Raw genomic sequence first — 17203 nt, forward strand, 5'->3', positions numbered from 1 at the left:
GAGTGGAGGTGAAGGGAGGAGCAGAAGAGAGAGGATGGGAGGAGAGGGGAGGTGAAGTGGAGAGCAGGGGAGATGATGGGGAGAGAGGGGGTGAAGAAGGGAGGGGAAAAAGCCAGGGGAGAGGATGGGGAGAGAGGGGAGGTGAGGGGAGGAGCAGAGGAGAGGATGGGGAGAGAGCGGAGGTGAAGGGAGGAGCAGGGAGAGGATGGGGAGAGTGGGGGTGAGAGGAGGAACAGATGAGAGGATGGGAGAGAGGGGGTGGGGGAGGAGCAGAGGAGAGGATGGGAGAGAGGGGAGTTGAAGGGAGGACAGGGAGAGGATGGGGAGAGAGGGGAGGTGAAGGGAGGAGCAGGGGAGAGGATGGGGAGAGAGGGGAGGTGAAGGGGAGCAGAGGAGAGGATGGGGAGAGAGGGGAGGTGGAAGGGGAGTAGCAGAGGGAGATGGGGAGAGAGGGGAGGTGAAGGGAGGAGCAGAGGAGAGGATGGGGAGAGAGGGGAGGTGAAGGGAGGAGCAGAGGAGAGGATGGGGAGAGAGGGGAGGTGAAGGGAGGAGCAGAGGAGAGGATGGGGAGAGGGGAGTGAGGGGAGGAGCAGGGGAAACGAATGGGGGGAGAGGGGGTGAGGGAGGAGAGGATGGGGAGAGAGGGGAGGTGAAGGAGGAGCAGGGGAGGGGCTGGGGAGAGGAGGGGGTGACGAGGAGGAGCAGGGGAAAGGATGAGGAGGGAGAGGGGGTGAGGGGAGGAGCAGGGTGAGGAAGGGAGAGAGGGAAGGTGAAGGGAGGAGCAGGGAGAGGTGGGGAGAGAGGGGATGTGAAGGGAGGAGCAGAGGAGAGGATGGGGAGAGAGGGGGGTGAAGGGAGGAGCAGAGGAGAGGATGAGGGAGGGGAGGTGAGGGGAGGAGCAGGGGAGAGGATGAGGAGGGAGGGGAGTTGAAGGGAGGAGCAGAGGAGCGATGGGGAGAGAGGGGGTGAGGGGAGGAGCAGGGGAGAAGATGGGGAGAGAGGGGGTGAGAGGAGGAGCAGTGGAGAGGATGGGGAGAGATGATGGGAAAGAGAGGGGAAGGGATGGGGGGGAGAGGAGGTGAAGGGAGAAGCAGGGGAGAAGATGGGGAGAGAGGGGGTGAGAGGGAGGAGCAGAGGAGAGGAATGGGAGAGAGGGGAGGTGAAGGAGGAGAGTGGAGGGTGGGGAGAGAGGGGAGGTGAAGGGAGAGAGCAGAGGAGAGGATGGGGAGAGAGGGGAGGTGAAGGTAGGAGCAGTGGAGATGATGGGGAGAGAGGGGGTGAGGAGGAGCAGGGGAGAGCATGGGGAGAGAGGGGAGGTGAAGGGAGGAGCAGAGGAGAGGATGGGGAGAGAGGGAGGTGAAGGGAGGAGCAGGGAGAGGATGGGGGAGAGAGGGGGTGAGAGGAGGAACAGATGAGAGGATGGGGAGAGAGGGGGTGGGGGGAAGGAGCAGAGGAGAGGATGGGGAGAGAGGGGAGTTGAGGGAGGAGCAGGGGAGAGGATGGGGGAGAGAGGGGAGGTGAAGGAGGAGCAGGGGAAAAGATGGGGGAGAGGGGGTGAGAGGAGGAGAGGATGGGGAGAGAGGGGAGTGAAGGGAGGAGCAGGGGAGGGGATGGGGAGAGAGGGGTTGAGAGGAGGAGCAGGGGAAAGGATGAGGAGGGAGAGGGGGTGAGAGGAGGAGCAGGGGAGAGGATGGGGAGAGATGATGGGATAGAAGATGGGAGAGGATGGGGAGTGAGGGGAGGTGAAGGGAGGAGCAGGGGAGAGGGGGGGGAGAGAGGGGATGTGAAGGGAGGAGCAGAGGAGAGGATGGGGAGAGAGGAGGTGAGAGGAGGAGCAGGGGAGAGGGTGAGGAGAGAGGGGAGGGGAGGTGAAGGGAGGAGCAGGGTGAGGAAGGGGAGAGAGGGGGAGGTGAAGGGAGGAGCAAGGGAGAGGGTGGGGAGCGAGGGGAGGTGAAGGGAGGAGCAGAGGACAGGATGGGGAGAGAGGGGAGGTGAAGGGAGGATCAGGGGAGAAGATGGGGAGAGAGGGGGTGAGAGGTGGAAGCAGGGGAGAAGATGGGGAGAGAGGGGGTGAGAGGAGGAGCAGTGGAGAGGATGGGGAGAGATGGTGGGAAAGAAAGGGGGACGGATGGGGAGGGAGAGGAGGTGAAGGGAGAAGCAGGGAAGAAGATGGGGAGAGAGGGGTGAGAGGAGGAGCAGAGGAGAGGATGGGGAGAGAGGGGAGGTGAAGGGAGGAGCAGGGGAGAGGGTGGGGAGAGAGGGGAGGTGAAGGGAGGAGCAGAGGGAGAGGATGGGGAGAGGGGAGGTGAAGGTAGGAGCAGGGGAGATGATGGGGAGAGAGGGGGTGAGAGGAGGAGCAGGGGAGAGGATGGGGAGAGAGGGGAGGTGAAGGGAGGAGCAGAGGAGAGGATGGGGAGTGAGGGGAGGTGAAGGGAGGAGCAGGGGAGAGGGTGGGGAGAGAGGGGATGTGAAGGGAGGAGCAGAGGAGAGGATGGGGAGAGAGGAGGGAGAGGAGGAGCAGCGAGAGGATGAGGAGAGAGGGAGAGGGGAGGTGAAGGGAGGAGCAGGGTGAGGGAAGGGGAGAGAGGGGAGGTGAAGGGAAGAGCAGGGGAGAGGGTGGGGAGCGAGGGGAGGTGAGGGGGAAGTGCAGTGGAGAGGATGGGAGAGAGGGGAGGTGAAGGGAGGAGCAGGGAGAGAAGATGGGGAGGGGGTGAGGGAGGAGCAGGGGAGAGGATGGGGAGAGATTATTGGAAAGAAGAGGGGAGAGGATGGGGAGAGAGGTGAGGTGAAGGGAGGAGCAGGGGGAGGAAGGGAGAGAGGGGAGGTGAAGGGAGGAGCAGAGGAGAGGATGGGGAGAGGGGAGGTAATGGGAGGAGCAGGGGTAGGATGGGGAGCGAGGGGGTGAGAGGAGGAGCAGGGGAGAGGATGGGGAGAGAGGGGAGGTGAGGGGAGGAGCAGAGGAGAGGATAGGGAGAGAGGGGAGGTAATGGGAGGAGCAGGGGTAGGATGGGAGAGAGGGGAGGTGAAGGGTGGAGCAGGGGAGATGATGGGGAGAGAGGCGAGGTAATGGGAGGAGCAGGGGTAGGATGGGGAGAGAGGGGTGAGAGGAGGAGCAGGGGAGAGGATGGGGAGAGAGGCGAGGTGAAAAGAAGGCGCAGAGGAGAGGATGGGGAGAGAGGGGAGGTGAAGGAGGAGCAGGGGAGAGGATTGGGGAGACAGGGGAGGTGAAGGGAGGAGCAGGGGAGAGGATGGGGAGACAGTGGAGGTGAAAGGAGGGAGCAGGGGAGAGGATGGGGAGAGAGGGGAGGTGAAGGGAGGAGCAGGGGAGAGGATGGGGAGAGAGGGGAGTTGAAGGGAGGAGCAGGGGAGAGGGTGGGGAGAGAGGGGAGGTGAAGGGAGGAGCAGGTGAGAGGATGGGGGGAGAGGGGAGGTAATGGGAGGAACAGGGGTAGGATGGGGAGCGAGGGGTGAGAGGTGGAGGCAGGGGAGAGGATGGGGAGAGAGGGGAGGTGAAGAGAGGAGCAGAGGAGAGGATGGGAGAGAGGGGAGGTGAAGGGAGGAGCAGGGGAGAGGATGGGGAGAGAGGGGAGGTGAAGAGAGGAGCAGGAGAGAGGATGGGGAGAGATGATGGGAAAGAAGATGGGAGAGGATGGGGAGAGAGGGGAGGTGAAGGGAGGAGCAGGGGAGAGGATGGGGAGAGATGATGGGAAAGAAGAGGGGAGAGGATGGGGAGAGAGGGGAGGTGAAGGGAGGAGCAGGGGGAGGAAGGGGAAAGAGGGGAGGTGAAGGGAGGAGCAGAGGAGAGGATGAGGAGAGAGGGGAGGTAATGGGAGGAGCAGGGGTAGGATGGGGAGAGAGGGGGTGAGAGGAGAAGCAGGGGGAGAGGATGGGGGAGAGAGGGGAGGTGAGGGGAGGAGCAGAGGAGAGGATAGGGAGAGAGGGGAGGTAATGGGAGGAGCAGGGGTAGGATGGGAGAGAGGGGAGGTGAAGGGTGGAGCAGGGAGATGATGGGGAGAGAGGCGAGGTAATGGGAGGAGCAGGGGTAGGATGGGGAGAGAGGGTGAGAGGAGGAGCAGGGGAGAGGATGGGGAGAGAGGCGAGGTGAAAAGAGGAGCAGAGGAGAGGATGGGGAGAGAGGGGAGGTGAAGGGAGGAGTAGGGGAGAGATTGGGAGACAGGGGAGGTGAAGGGAGGAGCAGGGGAGAGGATGGGGAGAGAGTGGAGGTGAAAGGAGGAGCAGGGGAGAGGATGGGGAGAGAGGGGAGGTGAAGGGAGGAGCAGGGGAGAGGATGGGGAGAGAGGGGAGTTGAAGGGAGGAGCAGGGGAGAGGGTGGGGAGAAGGGGAGGTGAAGGGAGGAGCAGGTGAGAGGATGGGGGAGAGGGGAGGTAATGGGAGGAACAGGGGTAGGATGGGGAGCGAGGGGTGAGAGGTGGAGCAGGGGAGAGGATGGGGAGAGAGGGGAGGTGAAGAGAGGAGCAGAGGAGAGGATGGGAGAGAGGGGAGGTGAAGGGAGGAGCAGGGGAGAGGATGGGGAGAGGGGAGGTGAAGGGGGAGCAGGGGAGAGGATGGGGAGAGAGCAGAGGTGAAGGGAGAGAGGGGGAGGTGAAGGGAGGAGCAGGGGAGAGAGGGGAGTTGAAGGGAGGAGCAGGGGAGACGGTGGGGAGAGAGGGGAGGTGAAGGGGAGGAGCAGGTGAGAGGATGGGGAGAGAGGGGAGTTGAAGGGAGGAGCAGGGGAGAGGGTGGGGAGAGAGGGGAGTGAAGGGAGGAGCAGGTGAGAGGATGGGGGAGAGGGGAGGTAATGGGAGGAACAGGGGTAGGATGGGGAGCGAGGGGTGAGAGGTGGAGCAGGGGAGAGGATGGGAGAGAGGGGAGGTGAAGAGAGGAGCAGAGGAGAGGATGGGAGAGAGGGGAGGTGAAGGGAGGAGCAGGGGAGAGGATGGGGAGAGAGGCGAGGTGAGGGGAGGAGCAGAGGAGAGGATGGGGAGAGAGGGAGGTGAAGGGAGGAGCAGAGGAGAGGATGGGGAGAGAGGCGAGGTGAAGGGAGGGGAAGGAGAGATGATGGGGAGAGAGGGGGTGAGAGGAGGCGCAGGGGAGAGGATGGGGAGAGAGGGGAGTTGAAGGGAGGAGCAGGGGAGAGGGTGGGGAGAGAGGGGAGGTGAAGGGAGGAGCAGGTGAGAGGATGGGGGAGAGGGGAGGTAATGGGAGGAACAGGGGTAGGATGGGGAGCGAGGGGTGAGAGGTGGAGCAGGGGAGAGGATGGGGAGAGAGGGGAGGTGAAGAGAGGAGCAGAGGAGAGGATGGAGAGAGGGGAGGTGAAGGGAGGAGCAGGGGAGAGGGTGGGGAGAGAGGGGATGTGAAGGGAGGAGCAGAGGAGAGGATGGGGAGAGAGGGGGTGAAGGGAGGAGCAGAGGAGAGGATGAGGGAGGGAGGTGAGGGGAGGAGCAGGGGAGAGGATGAGGAGGGAGGGGAGTTGAAGGGAGGAGCAGAGGAGACGATGGGGAGAGAGGGGGTGAGGGGAGGAGCAGGGGAGAAGATGGGGAGAGAGGGGGTGAGAGGAGGAGCAGTGGAGAGGATGAGGAGAGATGATGGGAAAGAAGAGGGGAAGGATGGGGAGGGAGAGGAGGTGAAGGGAGAAGCAGGGGAGAAGATGGGGAGGAGAGGGGTGAGAGGAGGAGCAGAGGAGGGGATGGGGAGAGAGGGGAGGTGAAGGGAGAAGCAGGGGAGAGGGTGGGGAGAGAGTGGAGGTGAAGGGAGGAGCAGAGGAGAGGATGGGGAGAGAGGGGAGGTGAAGGTAGGAGCAGGGGAGATGATGGGGAGAGAGGGGGTGAGAGGAGGAGCAGGGGAGAGCATGGGGAGAGAGGGGAGGTGAAGGGAGGAGCAGAGGAGAGGATGGGGAGAGAGCGGAGGTGAAGGGAGGAGCAGGGGAGAGGATGGGGAGAGTGGGGGTGAGAGGAGGAACAGATGAGAGGATGGGGAGAGAGGGGGTGGGGGGGAGGAGCAGAGGAGAGGATGGGGAGAGAGGGGAGTTGAAGGGAGGAGCAGGGGAGAGGATGGGGAGAGAGGGGAGGTGAAGGGAGGAGCAGGGGAGAGGATGGGGAGAGAGGGAGGTGAAGGGAGGAGCAGAGGAGAGGATGGGGAGAGAGGGGAGGTGAAGGGAGTAGCAGAGGAGACGATGGGGAGAGAGGGGAGGTGAAGGGAGGAGCAGAGGAGAGGATGGGGAGAGAGGGGAGGTGAAGGGAGGAGCAGAGGAGAGGATGGGGAGAGAGGCGAGGTGAAGGGAGGGGCAGAGGAGAGGATGGGGAGAGAGGCGAGGTGAAGGGAGGGGAAGGAGAGATGATGGGGAGAGAGGGGGTGAGAGGAGGCGCAGGGGAGAGGATGGGGGAGAGAGGGGAGTTGAAGGGAGGAGCAGGGGAGAGGGTGGGGAGAGAGGGGAGGTGAAGGGAGGAGCAGGTGAGAGGATGGGGGAAAGGGGAGGTAATGGGAGGAACAGGGGTAGGATGGGGAGCGAGGGGTGAGAGGTGGAGCAGGGGAGAGGATGGGGAGAGAGGGGAGGTGAAGAGAGGAGCAGAGGAGAGGGATGGGAGAGAGGGGAGGTGAAGGGAGGAGCAGGGGAGAGGGTGGGGAGAGAGGGGATGTGAAGGGAGGAGCAGAGGAGAGGATGGGGAGAGAGGGGGTGAAGGGAGGAGCAGAGGAGAGGATGAGGGAGGGGAGGTGAGGGGAGGAGCAGGGGAGAGGATGAGGAGGGAGGGGAGTTGAAGGGAGGAGCAGAGGAGACGATGGGGAGAGAGGGGGTGAGGGGAGGAGCAGGGGAGAAGATGGGGAGAGAGGGGGTGAGAGGAGGAGCAGTGGAGAGGATGAGGAGAGATGATGGGAAAGAAGAGGGGAAGGATGGGGAGGGAGAGGAGGTGAAGGGAGAAGCAGGGGAGAAGATGGGGAGAGAGGGGTGAGAGGAGGAGCAGAGGAGGGGATGGGGAGAGAGGGGAGGTGAAGGGAGAAGCAGGGGAGAGGGTGGGGAGAGAGTGGAGGTGAAGGGAGGAGCAGAGGAGAGGATGGGGAGAGAGGGGAGGTGAAGGTAGGAGCAGGGGAGATGATGGGGAGAGAGGGGGTGAGAGGAGGAGCAGGGGAGAGCATGGGGAGAGAGGGGAGGTGAAGGGAGGAGCAGAGGAGAGGATGGGGAGAGAGCGGAGGTGAAGGGAGGAGCAGGGAGAGGATGGGGAGAGTGGGGGTGAGAGGAGGAACAGATGAGAGGATGGGGAGAGAGGGGGTGGGGGGAGGAGCAGAGGAGAGGATGGGGAGAGAGGGGAGTTGAAGGGAGGAGCAGGGGAGAGGATGGGGAGAGAGGGGAGGTGAAGGGAGGAGCAGGGGAGAGGATGGGGAGAGGAGGGGAGGTGAAGGGAGGAGCAGAGGAGAGGATGGGGAGAGAGGGGAGGTGAAGGGAGTAGCAGAGGAGACGATGGGGAGAGAGGGGAGGTGAAGGGAGGAGCAGAGGAGAGGATGGGAGAGAGGGGAGGTGAAGGGAGGAGCAGAGGAGAGGATGGGGAGAGAGGGGAGGTGAAGGGAGGAGCAGAGGAGAGGATGGGGAGAGAGGGGACGTGAGGGGAGGAGCAGGGGAAACGATGGGGGGAGAGGGGGTGAGAGGAGGAGAGGATGGGGAGAGAGGGGAGGTGAAGGGAGGAGCAGGGGAGGGGCTGGGGAGAGAGGGGGTGAGAGGAGGAGCAGGGGAAAGGATGAGGAGGGAGAGGGGGTGAGAGGAGGAGCAGGGTGAGGAAGGGGAGAGAGGGAAGGTGAAGGGAGGAGCAGGGGAGAGGGTGGGGAGAGAGGGGATGTGAAGGGAGGAGCAGAGGAGAGGATGGGGAGAGAGGGGGGTGAAGGGAGGAGCAGAGGAGAGGATGAGGGAGGGGAGGTGAGGGGAGGAGCAGGGGAGAGGATGAGGAGGGAGGGGAGTTGAAGGGAGGAGCAGAGGAGACGATGGGGAGAGAGGGGGTGAGGGGAGGAGCAGGGGAGAAGATGGGGAGAGAGGGGGTGAGAGGAGGAGCAGTGGAGAGGATGGGGAGAGATGATGGGAAAGAAGAGGGGAAGGATGGGGAGGGAGAGGAGGTGAAGGGAGAAGCAGGGGAGAAGATGGGGAGAGAGGGGGTGAGAGGAGGAGCAGAGGAGAGGATGGGGAGAGAGGGGAGGTGAAGGGAGGAGCAGGGGAGAGGGTGGGGAGAGAGGGGAGGTGAAGGGAGGAGCAGAGGAGAGGATGGGGAGAGAGGGGAGGTGAAGGTAGGAGCAGTGGAGATGATGGGGAGAGAGGGGGTGAGAGGAGGAGCAGGGGAGAGCATGGGGAGAGAGGGGAGGTGAAGGGAGGAGCAGAGGAGAGGATGGGGAGAGAGGGGAGGTGAAGGGAGGAGCAGGGGAGAGGATGGGGAGAGAGGGGGTGAGAGGAGGAACAGATGAGAGGATGGGGAGAGAGGGGGTGGGGGGAGGAGCAGAGGAGAGGATGGGGAGAGAGGGGAGTTGAAGGGAGGAGCAGGGGAGAGGATGGGGAGAGAGGGGAGGTGAAGGGAGGAGCAGGGGAAAAGATGGGGGAGAGGGGGTGAGAGGAGGAGAGGATGGGGAGAGAGGGGAGGTGAAGGGAGGAGCAGGGGAGGGGATGGGGAGAGAGGGGTTGAGAGGAGGAGCAGGGGAAAGGATGAGGAGGGAGAGGGGGTGAGAGGAGGAGCAGGGGAGAGGATGGGGAGAGATGATGGGAAAGAAGATGGGAGAGGATGGGGAGTGAGGGGAGGTGAAGGGAGGAGCAGGGGAGAGGGTGGGGAGAGAGGGGATGTGAAGGGAGGAGCAGAGGAGAGGATGGGGAGAGAGGAGGTGAGAGGAGGAGCAGGGGAGAGGGTGAGGAGAGAGGGGAGAGGGGAGGTGAAGGGAGGAGCAGGGTGAGGAAGGGGAGAGAGGGGAGGTGAAGGGAGGAGCAAGGGAGAGGGTGGGGAGCGAGGGGAGGTGAAGGGAGGAGCAGAGGACAGGATGGGGAGAGAGGGGAGGTGAAGGGAGGATCAGGGGAGAAGATGGGGAGAGAGGGGGTGAGAGGAGGAGCAGGGGAGAAGATGGGGAGAGAGGGGGTGAGAGGAGGAGCAGTGGAGAGGATGGGGAGAGATGGTGGGAAAGAAGAGGGGACGGATGGGGAGGGAGAGGAGGTGAAGGGAGAAGCAGGGAAGAAGATGGGGAGAGAGGGGTGAGAGGAGGAGCAGAGGAGAGGATGGGGAGAGAGGGGAGGTGAAGGGAGGAGCAGGGGAGAGGGTGGGGAGAGAGGGGAGGTGAAGGGAGGAGCAGAGGAGAGGATGGGGAGAGAGGGGAGGTGAAGGTAGGAGCAGGGGAGATGATGGGGAGAGAGGGGGTGAGAGGAGGAGCAGGGGAGAGGATGGGGAGAGAGGGGAGGTGAAGGGAGGAGCAGAGGAGAGGATGGGGAGTGAGGGGAGGTGAAGGGAGGAGCAGGGGAGAGGGTGGGGAGAGAGGGGATGTGAAGGGAGGAGCAGAGGAGAGGATGGGGAGAGAGGAGGGAGAGGAGGAGCAGCGAGAGGATGAGGAGAGAGGGGAGAGGGGAGGTGAAGGGAGGAGCAGGGTGAGGAAGGGGAGAGAGGGGAGGTGAAGGGAAGAGCAGGGGAGAGGGTGGGGAGCGAGGGGAGGTGAGGGGAAGTGCAGTGGAGAGGATGGGGAGAGAGGGGAGGTGAAGGGAGGAGCAGGAGAGAAGATGGGGAGGGGGTGAGAGGAGGAGCAGGGGAGAGGATGGGGAGAGATTATTGGAAAGAAGAGGGGAGAGGATGGGGAGAGAGGTGAGGTGAAGGGAGGAGCAGGGGGAGGAAGGGGAGAGAGGGGAGGTGAAGGGAGGAGCAGAGGAGAGGATGGGGAGAGAGGGGAGGTAATGGGAGGAGCAGGGGTAGGATGGGGAGCGAGGGGGTGAGAGGAGGAGCAGGGGAGAGGATGGGGAGAGAGGGGAGGTGAGGGGAGGAGCAGAGGAGAGGATAGGGAGAGAGGGGAGGTAATGGGAGGAGCAGGGGTAGGATGGGAGAGAGGGGAGGTGAAGGGTGGAGCAGGGGAGATGATGGGGAGAGAGGCGAGGTAATGGGAGGAGCAGGGGTAGGATGGGGAGAGAGGGGTGAGAGGAGGAGCAGGGGAGAGGATGGGGAGAGAGGCGAGGTGAAAAGAGGCGCAGAGGAGAGGATGGGGAGAGAGGGGAGGTGAAGGGAGGAGCAGGGGAGAGGATTGGGAGACAGGGGGAGGTGAAGGGAGGAGCAGGGGAGAGGATGGGGAGACAGTGGAGGTGAAAGGAGGAGCAGGGGAGAGGATGGGGAGAGAGGGGAGGTGAAGGGAGGAGCAGGGGAGAGGATGGGGAGAGAGGGGAGTTGAAGGGAGGAGCAGGGGAGAGGGTGGGGAGAGAGGGGAGGTGAAGGAGGAGCAGGTGAGAGGATGGGGAGAGGGGAGGTAATGGGAGGAACAGGGGTAGGATGGGGAGCGAGGGGTGAGAGGTGGAGCAGGGGAGAGGATGGGGAGAGAGGGAGGTGAAGAGAGGAGCAGAGGAGAGGATGGAGAGAGAGGGAGGTGAAGGGAGGAGCAGGGGAGAGGATGGGGAGAGAGGGGAGGTGGAAGAGAGGAGCAGGAGAGAGGATGGGGAGAGATGATGGGAAAGAAGATGGGAGAGGATGGGGAGAGAGGGAGGTGAAGGGAGGAGCAGGGGAGAGGATGGGGAGAGATGAAGGGAAAGAAGAGGGGAGAGGATGGGGAGAGAGGGGAGGTGAAGGGAGGAGCAGGGGGAGGAAGGGGAAAGAGGGGAGGTGAAGGGAGGAGCAGAGGAGAGGATGAGGGAGAGGGGAGGTAATGGGAGGAGCAGGGTAGGATGGGAGAGAGGGGGTGAGAGGAGAAGCAGGGGAGAGGATGGGGAGAGAGGGGAGGTGAGGGGAGGAGCAGAGGAGAGGATAGGGAGAGAGGGGAGGTAATGGGAGGAGCAGGGGTAGGATGGGAGAGAGGGGAGGTGAAGGGTGGAGCAGGGGAGATGATGGGGAGAGAGGCGAGGTAATGGGAGGAGCAGGGGTAGGATGGGGAGAGAGGGGTGAGAGGAGGAGCAGGGGAGAGGATGGGGGAGAGAGGCGAGGTGAAAAGAGGCGCAGAGGAGAGGATGGGGAGAGAGGGGAGGTGAAGGGAGGAGTAGGGGAGAGGATTGGGAGACAGGGGAGGTGAAGGGAGGAGCAGGGGAGAGGATGGGGAGAGAGTGGAGGTGAAAGGAGGAGCAGGGGAGAGGATGGGGAGAGAGGGGAGGTGAAGGGAGGAGCAGGGGAGAGGATGGGGAGAGAGGGGAGTTGAAGGGAGGAGCAGGGAGAGGGTGGGGAGAGAGGGAGGTGAAGGGAGGAGCAGGTGAGAGGATGGGGGAGAGGGGAGGTAATGGGAGGAACAGGGGTAGGATGGGGAGCGAGGGGTGAGAGGTGGAGCAGGGGAGAGGATGGGGAGAGAGGGGAGGTGAAGAGAGGAGCAGAGGGAGAGGATGGGAGAGAGGGAAGGTGAAGGGAGGAGCAGGGGAGAGGATGGGGAGAGGGAGGTGAAGGGGGAGCAGGGGAGAGGATGGGGAGAGAGCAGAGGTGAAGGGAGAGAGGGGAGGTGAAGGGAGGAGCAGGGGAGAGAGGGGAGTTGAAGGGAGGAGCAGGGGAGACGGTGGGGAGAGAGGGGAGGTGAAGGGAGGAGCAGGTGAGAGGATGGGGAGAGAGGGGAGTTGAAGGGAGGAGCAGGGGAGAGGGTGGGGAGAGAGGGGAGGTGAAGGGAGGAGCAGGTGAGAGGATGGGGGAGAGGGGAGGTAATGGGAGGAACAGGGGTAGGATGGGGAGCGAGGGGTGAGAGGTGGAGCAGGGGAGAGGATGGGGAGAGAGGGGAGGTGAAGAGAGGAGCAGAGGAGAGGATGGGAGAGAGGGGAGGTGAAGGGAGGAGCAGGGGAGAGGATGGGGAGAGAGGCGAGGTGAGGGGAGGAGCAGAGGAGAGGATGGGGAGAGAGGGGAGGTGAAGGGAGGAGCAGAGGAGAGGATGGGGAGAGAGGCGAGGTGAAGGGAGGGGAAGGAGAGATGATGGGGAGAGAGGGGGTGAGAGGAGGCGCAGGGGAGAGGATGGGGAGAGAGGGGAGTTGAAGGGAGGAGCAGGGGAGAGGGTGGGGAGAGAGGGGAGGTGAAGGGAGGAGCAGGTGAGAGGATGGGGGAGAGGGGAGGTAATGGGAGGAACAGGGGTAGGATGGGGAGCGAGGGGTGAGAGGTGGAGCAGGGGAGAGGATGGGGAGAGAGGGGAGGTGAAGAGAGGAGCAGAGGAGAGGATGGGAGAGAGGGGAGGTGAAGGGAGGAGCAGGGGAGAGGATGGGGAGAGAGGCGAGGTGAGGGGAGGAGCAGAGGAGAGGATGGGGAGAGAGGGGAGGTGAAGGGAGGAGCAGAGGAGAGGATGGGGAGAGAGGCGAGGTGAAGGGAGGGGAAGGAGAGATGATGGGGAGAGAGGGGGTGAGAGGAGGAGCAGGAGGAGGAAGGGGAGAGAGGGGAGGTGAAGGGAGGAGCAGAGGAGAGGATGGGGAGAGAGGAGAGGTAATGGGAGGAGCAGGGGTAGGATGGGGACAGAGGGGAGGTGAAGGGAGGAGCAGAGGAGAGGATGTGGAGAGAGGGGGGGTGAGGGGAGGAGCAGAGGAGAGGATGGGGAGAGAGGGGAGGTGAGGGGAGGAGCAGAGGAGAGGATGGGGAGAGAGGGGGGTGGGGGAGGAGCAGGGGAGAGGGTGGGGAGAGAGGGGATGTGAAGGGAGGAGCAGAGGAGAGGATGGGGAGAGAGGAGGGAGAGGAGGAGCAGCGAGAGGATGAGGAGAGAGGGGAGAGGGGAGGTGAAGAGAGGAGCAGGGTGAGGAAGGGGAGAGAGGGGAGTTGAAGGGAGGAGCAGGGGAGAGGGTGGGGAGAGAGGGGAGGTGAAGGGAGGAGCAGGTGAGAGGATGGGGGAGAGGGGAGGTAATGGGAGGAACAGGGGTAGGATGGGGAGCGAGGGGTGAGAGGTGGAGCAGGGGAGAGGATGGGGAGAGAGGGGAGGTGAAGAGAGGAGCAGAGGAGAGGATGGGAGAGAGGGGAGGTGAAGGGAGGAGCAGGGGAGAGGATGGGGAGAGAGGCGAGGTGAGGGGAGGAGCAGAGGAGAGGATGGGGAGAGAGGGGAGGTGAGTGGAGGAGCAGAGGAGAGGATGGGGAGAGAGGAGAGGTAATGGGAGGAGCAGGGGTAGGATGGGGACAGAGGGGAGGTGAAGGGAGGAGCAGAGGAGAGGATGTGGAGAGAGGGGGGGTGAGGGGAGGAGCAGGGGAGAGGATGGGGAGAGGAGAGGATGGGGAGAGGGGAGGTGAAGGGAGCAGCAGGGGAGAGGATTTAGAGAGAGAGTAGGTGAGGGGATGAGCAGGGGAGAGGATGGGGAGAGGGGAGGTGAATGGAGGATCAGGGGAGAGGATGGGGAGGTGAGAGGAGGAGCAGGGGAGAGGATGGGGAGGGAGAGGAGCTGGGTGGAGGAGCAGTGTAAAGGAGAGAGAGGGCAGACAGCAGCAGAACAGAGGATGGGGAAGAATAGGAGAGAGCAGCAGACCAGGGGTCAAGACCTAAATATTAAAGTGGGGTCTCATCAACAAATGCGTTGGGGTGTGACGTCACCAGAAATGTGCATATCAAGGTGAAATATGAACATTTTATTAAGTTGTCTTTGCATAACCACCAAATTGCACAGGGCAAATGGCATTTGCTTTGCATACAATCAACACACACACACAACCAAGAGAGGATATTTTCTTCTAATCGTGTTTGGACCATGGACCGCTACAAATGTTTTCCCTGGGACTTGCGGTACCGAAATGGGACATTTCACCTTTAGTTTGTGATTTGTCATCGGATTATATAGTGCAGTGGTGAATGTCCCACCTACAAACCTGATGATTCTGGTTTGATCCCTAAGGTTGGCTTTAATTTATAAATTCAAAGAGGACATTCAATGTTTATCATTTTAGATGGGGGGACTGAGTCCACCCTCTGAATAAAGTGGGTGGCCTCCGACCTCCTGTGTGCACTCTTGAATGGGGCCCTGCAGTAGACGAGTAGGGAGCAGGGTACACGAGGGGGAAGACAGAGGAGTGAGAGCAGGAGGTGAGCGAGGGAGCACAGACTCTGTTCCTCTTGCTGGTCTGAATTCTACTCCAGCATCATCTGGGATGCTGCTGGATCCCAAGTGTTCCAGGATTTGGCATTTCCAGGACATTTTCTGGGAAGGATATATCAGAAGTGGTAAACACACATGACTTGAGTGCCATCTTCATTACTGCCACCTGGACGACATCCGCCTCCACCCACATCCTAGATGGCCTCACCCCCCGCGGCTAAGGAATTCTACAATGGGACTGCCCAAACAAGATCGGCGGAGCCTTGCTGTCATTCACAAGCCATCATGGCCGTGCACTCAACTAGACGCTGCCGGCATTGGCTCTTTCGAAAGCCCACCCTGCTACTTCCCGCTCTACCCAAAGGACGCAGTCACTTTTTATCTCATCTATAGACAACCCAAGCACAGCACCTCCTTTATGAAAGACTTCACAGACTTAGTCACCACCATGTCTCTCACGCATGCCAACAACATTTTCCTCTGCGACTTCATCATCCCTGGAAACCCAGCAACCAAGTCAATGAAGGAAGTTCTCCACTGCCTACTCAACACACTCAACCTCATACAGCACACGAAGGAATATCCTCGACCTCATCCTCACTGCACTGCCCACCCTCCATCACAGCTCTCTTATTCCGCTTGACAGGTCAGTCACACTGCTCAAGCAAACCCATTGCAAACCAGCAGCCTACAGATACTTCAAGGACAGAAGACCCCACCAAACTCCACCTCACATGCACTGATGCACCTCTGAACAAGGACTGCAACTCGCTTCGCCAAGAACTCAACACCTCCCTCACAAACAACATCAACCACCATGCAGCATCGCCCTGGTACACCCGAGAACTTGGCCTCAATAAATGAACCATCAGAAAACAAGAAAAGAATTGGCAAAAATCCTGTAGTGTAAGTGACCTTGCACTGCTCAAAGAGCTCTGTGCTACATGCAGGCGCTTGGCCAACACTGCCACGGCCAACTACTGCCAAAACACCATAGCCAAGGCCAACAATGAAAGCAGAGCCCTCTTCCAAGCCATCAAGCAGTGCATCAACCCTCTGTCCAACCCACCTGTAGCACACTCCATCGAAAAACTACTGTCATCAACTTTGCCTTTGTCAACAAGATGAACATGATCCACCAAAACAAAGATACCAACGCCACACCTGATGCACACTGCACGTCCCATCTCACAACTTCCTGGACAACTTTCAGGACACTCACTATGGAAGACCTCACTGACATTCTAGCAACCCTTAAGGCAGTGCTCTTTCAACTTTTTAGGCCTGCCACCCCCCCAAGCAAAATGTGGGCAGGTCGGCCCCCCAAAAATTCCAAATGGACAGTAAATCCAAATGGCTATGAACTATCGCACACCGTCACGGCACCCTACTCCCAGTATACTCCCTGAGCTCCCCGCTTCTCCCATTACAGTCTCTGGGCTCCCTTATCCCACTCCTACCCAGTCCCTGTGCTCTCCCCACCCCCCCACAGACCCTTAGCTCTCCAAATCCTGCTCCCACCACTATCCCATGTCTCCCACCCATCCTGCTCCCACAACTATCCCAATTCTCACGCCCATCCTGCTCCCATCACAGTTCCTGGGCTCCCCCAGCCTGCTCCCACCACTATCCCATGTCTCCCACCCATCCTGCTCCCACCACAGTCCCTGGGCTCCCCCACCCTGCTCCCACCACTATCCCATGTCTCCCGCCCATCCTGCTCCCACCACAGTCCCGGTGCCAGAGGTGGCTGGTGATTTTTTTAAGTGGAGTATACATACATATTTCCACAGATATGCCATAGCAAACCAATCAAGTGGGGTTCGAGGGGATTTTCCCCTGTGAATGTTTTTTTAAATAATGGCTTAAAATGTTGCATTTTAGAGCATACTTTTTTTTAATGGGTAAAAAGCCAAACAGTTTGCAATTGGTGCTGAGACCCAGGGTGCAGGCATGACTTTCTTTAATAGACAACGATGATAGGTGTCCAGTAAAAACAATACCGTCCCTGTCCCCTGGGCTCCACAGCACCTCAGAAGGAGAGCTGATTTTGGCAGGTGGGTAGGGGGATTGTGCAAAAGAGGCATTTTTAAAATGCTTTGTTGTACAACCCCCCTTCCCTGCCTACCCCCACTCATCAAAATCAGCTCAATGGACCAAAACAAACACACACACACACACCCATTCACACAACAATCACTCTATGATCCGTACGAGCACCCATCACCATACACTCACTCATAACACACACACACACACACCCATTCACACAACAATCACTCTATGATCCGTACGAGCACCCATCATCATACACTCACTCATAACGCAAGCATACACGCATCCATACACATATTTAAATAAAAAATAAATGAACATAAACATACCTCCTGCAGGTTCCTGTGTGTGGGTGCTGAAAGGCCCCACACCAGCTTGCTCTGTCTGTATGTGCGAGGTGGCGCAGGAGCTCCCGCTCACACATACATACATGCAGTGCCCCAGCCAGCATTCCAAATGAGCTATGCAAGACTGGCGAAGCAAAACGCTCCCAGCATTGCATGGCTCAGTGGGCATGTGCAGCTGGGGAACTGAACTGTCAAAGGGAAACAGTGTTTCCCCTTGAGAGTTCAGCAAACCCAGGAGCACTCCCTCAGCTGGAAAAAGCAGCTGAGGGAGAGCACAGTGTTTTACTGGGCTGGCTCCTCAGCTCCTTCATAATGGGTGAGGGGGCCACAGGGTGGACGCCCCCTCACCCATTATGGAGGAACCGCCAGGCTCGGACTGGCCTGTTGGGCAATAGGGCAATGACGCACCAAAAATGCAAAATGCTAATGTGGGCCGGTCAAAATGGGCCACTTTTTTTGGCCAATATGGGCTAGTTTGATGAGTTATTTCACTATGCATCTAGTAGTTTTGACCATTGTTGTTGAATAAATATTCTTTAAATATCACAATTTGCACCTCTCTGAGTACTATTCAAACAGTCTGTGACTAAAGGACTAAATATCCATTTACAGCTGCGGGCCACTTTCTCACTGATGC

General features: G+C 60.6%; 1 protein-coding gene across 1 annotated transcript in view; it reads left to right on the top strand.

The window, feature by feature from the left end:
• The window catches only part of LOC138489824 (uncharacterized), a 119131-nt gene that overhangs the window by 70430 nt on the left and 31498 nt on the right, over nucleotides 1-17203 (top strand). The window contains exon 2 of the mRNA XM_069617399.1: nucleotides 14811-14997. Within this exon, the coding sequence (XP_069473500.1) occupies nucleotides 14811-14997 (187 nt within the window). The remainder of the gene's footprint in view (nucleotides 1-14810; nucleotides 14998-17203) is intronic.

This window comes from Ambystoma mexicanum, chromosome 9 (genome assembly GCF_040938575.1).
Source record: "Ambystoma mexicanum isolate Mex_15411 chromosome 9, UKY_AmexF1_1, whole genome shotgun sequence".
Lineage (NCBI taxonomy): Eukaryota > Metazoa > Chordata > Amphibia > Caudata > Ambystomatidae > Ambystoma > Ambystoma mexicanum.